The sequence below is a fragment of the Hordeum vulgare genome, chromosome 1H, assembly GCF_904849725.1.
Source record: "Hordeum vulgare subsp. vulgare chromosome 1H, MorexV3_pseudomolecules_assembly, whole genome shotgun sequence".
NCBI classification, from domain to species: domain Eukaryota; kingdom Viridiplantae; phylum Streptophyta; class Magnoliopsida; order Poales; family Poaceae; genus Hordeum; species Hordeum vulgare.
Window position 1 is genome coordinate 483520153 of NC_058518.1, and position 11368 is coordinate 483531520.

At 45.0% G+C, this 11368-nt stretch overlaps 1 protein-coding gene and 1 long non-coding RNA gene across 2 annotated transcripts; both read left to right on the forward strand.

The window, feature by feature from the left end:
* The first annotated feature begins 981 nt into the window (after positions 1-981).
* Positions 982-6405, forward strand: LOC123401390. Its single transcript, XM_045095182.1, has 3 exons — positions 982-1147; positions 1228-1305; positions 5743-6405. Exons 1-3 carry the CDS (start codon positions 982-984, stop codon positions 5844-5846), a joined length of 348 nt encoding a protein of 115 aa, XP_044951117.1. The 3' UTR covers positions 5847-6405.
* LOC123447894 lies at positions 3681-5482 on the forward strand. The gene is made up of 2 exons (XR_006631560.1): positions 3681-3766; positions 5418-5482. It is a non-coding gene; the product is annotated as an uncharacterized LOC123447894 (long non-coding RNA).
* Positions 6406-11368: the final 4963 nt, after the last annotated feature.

Genomic DNA, 11368 nt, shown 5'->3' on the forward strand with positions numbered 1-11368 from the left:
TCACATTGATTCACGCGAGAAATGAGGCGATGAGGAGACGAACGCGCCTAGTTGATGACAAGGCTGGCCCACACACGTCTCGTGCCGTTTCGTGCCAAAAACGTTTCTCCCGACGTCCCGAATGTCCCCAGCACGTTGGGTTCGACACGATACCGCTGGAGCCAATTTCAAACCTAACTGATGGAAAAAGGCTCTTGAAATGCAACTGAATCGTTCTTTTCGCGTCGCCGATAAAAAATGATATTAGAGGGACCTCTTGGATGCGGGTGGAGATGCTGGACCGACAGGCCGGCCACACCACCAGAGTTGCGTAGACATCACCGCCACTGGATGCACCGTGTGGCGCGTGCCTTTACCGTGCCGATGCGGACTCGCCACCCTCCGTCATGTGCGAGGTGTCGATGCTTCCGTGGAGAGGACATCTTTTTGCTTCATTCTTGTTTTCGGCGCTTGCGGTTGTTATCTTGACACGGTTTTCTCTCCCGTCACTTGTTCCTGATTCTTCACTTCTCCCAGTGAAATCAAAACAGCGTTGCTGTCTTTCGTAAAGAAAACAAAATATAGAATGCCCTGGTTTGCTTGCATGGTAATGGCACGTTTTCCCCCCTGCGTGGTAATTAAACACCCGCCAGTTCTCAAAACAAAATAAAAAAAAGGAAAGTGGGAAAAGAAGGAAACGCGTGCAAAATTCTCTCTCGCGCGGGCGCTGGTACGAGAAAATGTCCACGGGCCGATGGGACCTGCCTGCCTGCCACCGCCGATCCCTCCACAAATAGCACTAGCACTCGGTTGCGTCAGGCTCTCGTAGCTGCTTTCCGTTCCGGTACCGAGGGTCAGATCTCAGATCCCTCCTTGGTTGGAACGAACCAAGCCCCGTCACCAACCAACGCACCTACCCACATACCCACCGACAACGCGGGCCCGCGACGGAGCCGGACCCATCTGCAGCCTTGGCTTTCCGCCGGAGCCGCGTCAGGCCCGATGTCTCCTTTCTCTTCCCCCCCATCCCTTATCTCCTGCCTCGCTCCATCCAGGCCCGATGCGGATCTCACGAACGAACGAAGGAACCCTAGACTATTTCTGCATCACTCCATCCAGCAGGCCGTGACGATTTCTGGAGCCACGATCGACCACGCCGTGATACCATGTAATCTTCCCTTGGGCAGGAGCCACGACGTGCTAATCCCCGACGTTTTTCTTCTCCTAATTCGTCTCCCAACCCTGCAGATCCCGCTCTCCGCCCCGGCGGCGGCGCAGCAGTTGCTCGAGGATCATTCGTCGTGCCCTTTTGTTACTCCATGAAAGGTTCGTTGTTTCTGCCTCTCTTTTATATGGTGATTCTTGGAGATTTTCCTTCCTCTCTGTTTCTCATGAACAGGCTACTCCCTATTTCATAGTCACGCTCACGCCCTATTTCATAGTCACGCTCACGCATAAACTCGGCTAGCTTGTTCATGGATCCGTGGCTGTATTCTTGTCCGATTGTAGATTTGACATGCTAGTTTGTTTGATTTTAATCTGGCGCTATGGTGTTTATTCGTTATATCGCTACATGTTTGTCCGCCGCGATTCAAGCCACCAGACTTTGGTGTGCACCAATACATGTTTTAGAAAATCGGATAGAATTTGTTGACTTCCGATACAACATGAACCTGTAATTTGATGAAAGTTTAATCCCGTATTTAACCAGATAAATAAAGGCTAATAAAAGCAATTCTAGCTGTGAATAGTTCCTTTTTTTTGTGTGTGTTATTCATCCCGCTCATTTTCGCTGTCAACACTACAATTATAATTTGGATAGGAGTATTAGTTTTGGTGCAATGATAAATACACATTGTATTTGTGAGCTGTTTCAGAAACATGTGTTTTTTAGAAGAGAAACATGTTTTTGTTCAAAACGAGGATGCGCACAATACAGTCATACTCTTTCCTGGGACGATAAAGCCTTTGATGTAAATTCGTACCCGGGTTCATGTTGTGTACACAAATAGTTATAATATGATCTGTTGTTTTTCGAGACAAAGACATCAGGTTTTTTTAGGGGGAAACGCTAGGCATCGGTCGGCTGATCGGTAATGTCCGGCACCAATGTGTCTTCCTCGCCCGCACCTCCTGCTCTGTGTCGTCCTCTCTCAACACACCCGCATGACTGCTTCTCCCGCTCGCAACATCTGCGCACCTCTGCCAGCTTGGCTCACAGCGATGCCGTCCCTTGCAGCATCACCAACCATCATCTCGCAGCGGCACTTGTCATGCTCTAGAAGCTTAGGATCAACACATCCCTCTTGCATCACCGTGTTTCTCTGTTGCACAATCGGTGGCATCTCCGTGCCCGCCCTGCGGTAGTGGTGCCTGGCCCTTGCAGTGTGCATTGTCGTCATCGCAGCATCGGTCGACGACATGGTTCATTTGCAGCACGACCTGGCCATGAAAAGCCGGGCCCGACGGCCCAACCCGAAAATCCTGCGCCGGACCGGAACTAATTGTTCCATCGGACTGGGCTCGGGTCTGAAATTGTGCCCGACGGTCGGGCCGGGCTCACGAAAACATGATTTTAGCCGCAATCGGGCTGTGTTGAGCATTTTTGGGTTTGGGCCCGATTTATTAGGCCCGACGATCAGACCAGGCTAGACTCGGGCCTGAGTTTTTAGCATCGGGCTTTTTTCGGCCCGGCCCAGCACAACAAATTCCCAGGTATACTTGCAGCACTGGCAACTCTGGGTCGCAGCATTTTTTTTCTTTTCAAAACTGGGTCGCAGCATCTTGCATCATCGCTTGTAGCATCGGTAGCCGGCGTGGTCTGCTTGCAGCACCAATGCGTATGCACCGCTAATAGTATTCTTACTGACGCTTCCCATGTGGATTAGAGCGGCATGGCAATTGCCTGAGAAATCAGGGCCGCTCGTTGGTGGCTCGGTTGCTAGTTTGTTCGGGTAAACAAAGCTGTGTCGCTCCAGGTCACAGGTCACGTAGGAATCTCCAAACAAGATACATTTGCACCGTGGCACCTAATCACGAACCAGATCTGACATGCATGCGGGCAACATTTGTAAGGACCGTGCAGGTGTGTACAAATTGGAAAACTGAGTTACACCATGTAAACTGATGAACTTCTTTCCACGTCAATGAAAAGGTACGTAAGCTTTATGTGTGTGCGAAAAAAAGAATGTCAAACCGGATACAATATGATCAATTATCTAAGACGGCCGGGCAATTTCTTTCATCCCAGACACTAGGGAGTTGGAATTTACTCTGTTTATTAATGTATATGTAGTGGGTTTGTAGGTATGAATGAAATCATTGGCGTGGCCACAACGAGTTCATATGACCTCAACCAATAAGCGTTGTGTGCATTTTATCTTCTTCGACGAGTTAACCTTATTAACCCAAGAATGTATTATGTGTACCTTGTCATGTTTTCTTTTCGTCTTTCCTCCACCTCCTTAACTTTCAAAGGTTGGTCCACTATGCTGTCATGGCATTCTTCTCAAATTAGGAACGTGTGCAACTAGCGATTAAGCGAAACCGATTAGTAGAATTCCAGTTCATCTGGGTCCGTTCTTGCTCTTTGTCCTCAATTTTTGTCCCTTTGAAGGTAAATAAAGGATGGAGGGTAGCTTCCCTTCCACTTGTTGGCATGTTGAGCTATTGTGAAGCGGTAAAGCTCCTCATCAGCGTGTCGGTAACCGGATATTTGTGATGGATATATAAAGATGATAACTTTTGCCGATTAGCCCGTTTTTTCATGGAGAAGTAAAGAAAAAAGGTACGCATGCTACAATCACACCTGGTCATTTGGTAGTTCGATTATTTGTGTTCCTTTTAGTCATAGAAGTGAAGTGACCCCAACTCTGTCGAGATCTAGTGAAGTGACCCCAACTCTGTCGAGATCTAGTGAAGTGACCCCAACTCTGTCGAGATCTGCTCTCACGGTTTCACCTAGACATGCATTTGAAAGTGTTCAACTCTAAATATCGTGCTATATGGCGAGCGCAGAGATGATATGATCCATGGAGCTATCTTTTTCGTTTGCTTTCCATTTCATACCCAGTCTTCTTTTTTACTATGGAAATTACATTTTGATCGTTTAATTTATGCTACTCTTAAAATTGTCATTTCACTTTTTTCCACTTGACAATGCACCACAATAGCCGCTTTGTATACCTATGCGAGTTAGTAACACATTAAGAAGAATCGATTTCATCATTAACTAGGAGTGGAATATTAGTCACACTGCAAGTTACATTCATAGAACACCTAGATTAGGTTGGTCGTAATGAAAGTATCATAAACAGTATCATGCATGCCAATTAGGCTTATTTGATGATGTGACACATCATTAAATAAAGAAAGAGAGGATGTGGTAACATATTATGATACCGTATCATATTAAGTACTAATTTGTGTCATGCATGACAATTAATAAAACAACCTAGATACTAACTTATGATAATATGCATTATTTAAATAATGTCATATACACTAGTATCATATGCATGATACTAGTATATGATAGTTAAACTCGTTACCACATGATGACACGCACCACCTGGTTGCAGCTACGACCGCCTCCACGGCCATGGCCACCACCAGCATAGACTGCGGCAATGTGGAAATGCACCTCACTTGCCGTACTGCTAGCTACCCTACTCTTATCCTAAGCCGAATTAGGACCTAGCACAGCTTCCACGCCTCACTTGCTGTGACAGGTCCTGGCCAAGCTACCACTGGATGGTCCAGGTCGCGAACCAAACACGGTCAGGAGCTGTCACACCAAGCACAAGCGGACCAAATAACACCTAGCTCAAAAAAGGTCAACCAGAAACAGATGACACCCAAACACTACCAGCAGGATTTGAGCCATCTCAAACAAGCAGTTTTGACAGGAACAGATGACTATTGCAAAATTTCTCATCGCAACATTCGCTGTATCACCACATTGGTCCACTGGTTCAACAGCAATAGATGATGGCACAAGTCTTAGATTCAGCGATCATAACATGATAGCAGGAATTCGATTAAACCCATAAGTTCCTTAGCCAAAATTTCATCTCCATTTGTAAACCACCCCTCTGTCCACTATGTCCATGTCCGTATTCCAGTAGGCCTGCAAAAATTTATAAGGAAAAGTTACATGTTAGTGGTTCAGATTTCACAGAGAGACCAACAAGATACATCAAATGAAAGGAAGAAACCCTTAAACTGATTACAACGATGCATGCTAGTGGTTCAGATTTCACCGAGAGGCCAACAGAAATTCACATGTTAGTTAATTATTAAAGTTGTTTTTGTCTCTGAGACTGATTTCATATTTTCAGATGTGTTGTATTTATATGCTCATTTTTTAGATGTAATGGCAACTTAACCTGATCTTAGAGGTTACCCAACTAAACCTTTCAGATATAATGTATTTACAGGCACACCGACCAACGGTCCGGATTTGATCTCATTTGCATGTGCAGCCTTTACAGTTGTTCAAACATTTACTATTGTATTGATTTCGATGGGGTTTGGATATGGACCAAAGAATTTAATCAAAGTCAGCTGCCATACAAATAAACACCAGCGAGGCAAACATTAATAACCCCGCCATAGATATTAGAGGAACAGCTCACAGGTCGATGTCTAAGACACGAGTGAAATATGACACCATATACATACTTAGTACTACTCCATGAACATGACCAATCACAGTAGTAGTTTGAGCATGACAGGAGCTGTGACCGGTTGTTCTTCTGGCAGGGTTGAATTACAGCAGCAAGGTTAGCGAAGCAAATGGTGATAGGAAGCTTGATGCCACACGCTTTATTCATGATGCATTTGCTAGTCTAGGAAAAGAAACATAGAAGATATTGCTGATTGAGGGAGGCTCCAGGCCAGGAGCGTCACGCCCAGCACACACAAACCAAATGAGCCCAGCTACCCAATTACGCTGCATCTGATTACACCCTAGCTCAAAAGCAGGATTTGACTACATACCATCTCAAACAAGACAGTAATAGATGATGACATAATTCACTATTGCAATTTATCACCACCATATACTCAGCCACATCTAATATCCTACTTCATGTCACTATTATACATTCCAGATCTCAAAACTGTATGCTGCTGTCACGACAAACAAGAATGCAAAATCTGATCTCATGATCAAATATAGCCCATAGAAAAGAAACATATAAGATATTGCAGATTGAGGGAGGCTCCAGGCCAGGAGCGTCACGCCCAGCACACACAAACCAAATGAGCCCCGCTACCCAATTACGCTGCATCTGATTACACCCTAGCTCAAAAGCAGGATTTGACTACATACCATCTCAAACAAGACAGTAATAGATGATGACATAATTCACTATTGCAATTTATCACCACCATATACTCAGCCACATCTAATATCCTACTTCATGTCACTATTATACATTCCAGATCTCAAAACTGTATGCTGCTGTCACGACAAACAAGAATGCAAAATCTGATCTCATGATCAAATATAGCCCATAGAAAAGAAACATAGAAGATATTGCAGATTGAGGGAGGCTCCAGGCCAGGAGCGTCACGCCCAGCACACACAAACCAAATGAGCCCCGCTACCCAATTACGCTGCATCTGATTACACCCTAGCTCAAAAGCAGGATTTGACTACATACCATCTCAAACAAGACAGCAATAGATGATGGCATAATTCACTATTGCAATCTATCACCACCATATACTCAGCCACCGCCAGCCACCTAGTGAACATCCAATATCCTACTTCGTGTCACTATTGTACATTCCAGATCTCAAAACTGTATGCTGCTGTCATGACAAACAAGAATGCAAATCTGATCTCATGATCAAATATAGCCCATAACTGAAACTTCACCAAAAATCCATACCCAAGCTTGAGAAAATTGTGAAAACATTTATTCATACTCCCTCTGTTCCTGAATATAAGGTGTATTATTTATGTATATTGTATAAAACAATTGTAGAGCCTGTGCTCAAGAAAAGGTAACAAATTAAGTTGTACATGGAGGGCAGGTTTTGCACTCCACCAGAACAGCTTACAGCAAGACATGTCCCATCCTCAATGAGAACAGCAGAACACTGTACACAGAACACCAGCATGCTGCCTGACACAAAATCCTGCAGTTTCAAGTGAAAGGAAGCAGAGATGCACGGCGATACATCATCTCTTGTCAAGACTTTATACACCGTACGACCAAATCACGAAAATCTAAAATCTAATGTACAGGTCGTTTGAATTGCATACTTGACTACCCCCATTTCACAAAATCTTTTGCAACAGTGGAAAGCATTTTGGGTTAAAAAAAGGTGCGAGATTGAGATACAAGAAGGTTGGTAAGCGGTTGTCTATTGCAGTGGGCGGGCCGACCAGAATTCATTCCTTATTGGTTTGACTACAAGCCGAATTTGGCAAAAGTCCTAAAACATTGCTGGCTCGAATCTAAACCACACGCGCGTACAAATCACCTCACATCCGTCGATCCGTACCCACTCAATCAATTGACCACGTTAGACTCCAAGCCGCACCAACCCGAGACGCGCAATCGGGAAACAAATCGAACCTGATATTCAGCGGGGGGCCGACCCGATCCTCTTTGTGTAGAAGCGGTGCGCCGCCTGCAGGACCTTCCGCGCCCCTTTGTTGTCCGCGCGGGCCGCCTTGATCCTGTAGATCCGTGTCAGCGGAAGCTACGCAACGAAACCGAACCAGAAGGAAGGAAATCGAAGGGGAAGGGACTCGCCTCGAAGCCCGATCTGACCCGGGACGAGAAGCGAAGAGGCGGTGCGCGAGGCGGCGGAGGTGCTCGCGGTACACGTAGGCAGTGATGATGATGCCGCCCATGAGGAGAGGCCCTTTGCCCGCCCGAGAGGCCGCGCGGGCGACGGCGCGGCCGGCGGCGACGACGGCGGTGAGGAAAACCCTAGCCATGACTCTCGTCTCGCTCGTGTTCGTGTGGGAGGAAATGGTTGGAGCTGGCTGTGGGAGGAACAGGTGAAAGTGAGGGGATTCAGGGCATCTTCAATGGTTGTAAGGGCATCTTCAATGGTTGTAAGATAGTTGTTGGTAATTTTGACACATATGATTTTTGATGATGTGTCATTGCAATAAATGAGGAAAGAGAACAAGGTTGTATGTAAATTAACCAACACCCTTGCACAAGCTCCAATGTAGAATGAGAGAGCACCTTATTTATTACCTCACATCTTATTGGGCAAACTAGATATAACCCATTGGAGTAATTGTATGTTAAGGTGTTGGCTGATGACATGGCATATTTTACCAACAAGCTAACCAACAAACTGTTGGAGATGCCCTCAGAAAGTGGGAGGGGCGTGCTTGCGTTATGTGATTGTGTTTTGGGGGTTTGTGAATTTGTGATTTCATACCATGCATTCCAACTACCCCTAGTCGCCCCCCCTTCCCTAGACGTCATGTGTGGCGACGGTTTTGCCCTTCCTCCCCGCCCATCTACATCTCACCTCTTCTCTCGTCGTCAATCCACCAGGTGAAGCCCGGACGTAATTGGCGACAACGGGACTTACTTGTCTTGACTGTCTCTGGTGGTCAATGGATCCTGCGGTGCCAACTAGTGAACCGTTCGGCTCCTCGAAGGGCGATGTGTGCAGCGTGGTGGGAGGCCATGGTCTGCTATTGCAGGTGCGTCGCGGGCAATGGCTGGACCCCTTCCCCGAGGTTCGAGCAGGTAGAGGGGCGTAGTAGGACACTCGACAAAAGCCTTGTGTTTCAATAGGCTTGATGGATGCTTGCGACAATGGCACGATGGTGCCCTCCTTTTTCGAAGCAGTTGCTAAATGGCACCTCCTCTCCACTAGAATGGAGTTGGCCAGTTCTTAGGCTTGTCGTGGTGTCTGATAGCATGGGCGACATTTTCTCAAGGTTTGGGAAGGGGGAGGAGGTTTTGGGTGGCTATAGGCAAATGCTTAAGCCTCCGACAAGAGTCGATGTTGGCGGCGACAGTGTCCACAGATGTCGTTTTTTTCTTGAAGGCATCACCGAAGAACCCACATGCTTCTCTTTGAATTGGGGGCATCTTGGCGGTGAAGGTCATGTTTCGTCGGTGTCGGCATTGTTGTTCTTGTTTCTTTTTCTTCTTTTTGTCGGGCGACTTTGTGTGAATATCTCTTAATAAATTACATCTTGTGTGATTTTTGGCTTAGTTTTTCTTATAAATTGGTCTATTCTTTACGAAATTGCAGGATCACTCTTCCCCGTGACAAGGTTCCCTAAAAAAATAGTTGGTACCTTGTGATCAAAAGAAGATTTGTTATTCGCTGACCATGACCTAGAGTTTGAAGGCCATCAAGCAGAGGGGAATGCAAGATCTAGTTGCACAGTGTGTCGTGGTAAGTTACTCAAGTGCACAGTGAAAATTCCAAATCTGTGCTGACAATGTTTGCGGTTTATTTATTGACTAACTAGGATGCATATCATGTCATTTTGGCACCATATTCACATGGTTTTTTCTTATATATTTTTCCAATTGAGTAGGGCAACTCCTAATTTTATTTGTCATGAAATGGTTCTATTATCATTCATCCTAAGTTAAGGAGACAATGAGTTGACTCACACTCCCAACCAGGGAAGCCAATGAACACCGACAGAGGTAGGATACTGTCTTCTTTTCCTCCAGGAAAGGCAGGAGCTCCATCCGTGCAATATATTAGAGGGAAAAGAGAGTTTATGCATAAAGCCAAGACAAGGAGGCCCAAAAGGCCACGCCAAAGAGGACAACATTGCTACAATCGGCTGAAGTGCGATTTTCTGAAAATTCTTCCCCGAGGGACATCACTTTCGTCGTTGAGTGGTAGATCCCCTACAAAATACAATTATTTGTAGTCAAAGAAATCGAGGTTTGGATCACTTAGTGCTTGTTCGGATGCACTCCACTCCATCAAATTCTCAGCTCCACTCCCCGCTCCTAGATAGCTGCTCCTCATGATAAATCGGGAGCTGGCAACCTGTTCGGCAACAAACTCCACTCCATGTTCTGGATTGCTGGCTCCCCATCACACATCAATCTGATTTGACACTTATCAATGCAAGCATGAGTTTGCTTGTGCCAAGGATGCACAAAATTACATATAATGCCGAGTTTACTCAAATGAAGCAGAAATTTCACACATGATTTCTTTGTGCAAAATTTCACACGTAATGAAATTTATCGCACAGGAGCACTTTAACATGAATTTCCTGGAATTACAGGATTTTAGCAATATAAACAGAAGGGATTTTCAGATGACAAACACGAACAAAAGCCACGTAAACACATGAATTCTGTTGACACCAATCTTGTCCTAGTGAAGCTCCTAGATAAACAATTTTCAACACATGAAAATCTTTATACACAACAGCATCAGCAAAACCGCAGGCGCGGCGAAGCTAGCGCTTCGAGCTGTTTCGCTTGCTTCTTTTTTATTGTGGCAACTGGTGATGGCTTGAACTGAACCAAAAACATATATACTCTGCTTCAAAAAAATTGCACCTACAAAATTGCAAATTTATTAGTAGGTACAAAAACAGATGAAATATGTGAAAGAAGTAGAATCAGGTAATCAATGAACTAGCTAACAACATCTTTCAGATTCTAGACTGATGCATCTTGCCACAAGGAAATAAATGACAAGTAATATTGTGGCTAATATTTCAAAAAAAACTGTAGGACTCTAACAAATATAAACACATACATGGGTTAGAAACTAGTGTGTACTCACATTTATAGCAGAAGCGAAAGTCACCAACCAAGAGCAATATCAGTTGCTAGTTTATTACGAAACATGTCCATGTCTTTATCGCTAGCCTCTGAGGTTGACGCGTCTGATGCATTTGAAGGGATGGCGTACCGTTGATACCTTGAAGGGATAGTTGGGACATAGTTGGGATCTATGTCGACTTGAAGAAAGTGAAGATCACCCTTACCATGATATCGAACATAATTGTGAAGGGTCATAGTTGCAGCCACTATCATCTTCTGAGTTTCAACCGAATAATTGGGCATCTTTAGTAAAATCTGCCACTTCATTTTCCACACACCAAACCCTCTCTCAATCACATTATGCTTGGATGAGTGTATCTTGTTAAATTTCTCCGTAGGTGTTCTTGGTGCCACACCTCGTTGAAAATCGGGCACATGGTACCTCTCTCGCTTGTAAGGTGCCAGATATCCAGGTCTATTAGGATAGCCCGCGTCCACGAGATAGTACTTACCTACAAACAACAGGCAGATTGCATGTAAGGCCTATGATTTTTTTATAAAGAATTTGAATAAACAAAACTATTATAGGAACTACTAACCTTTTGGAGGACGAGGAAAGGTATCTTTGTCAGCTTCAATAGCAT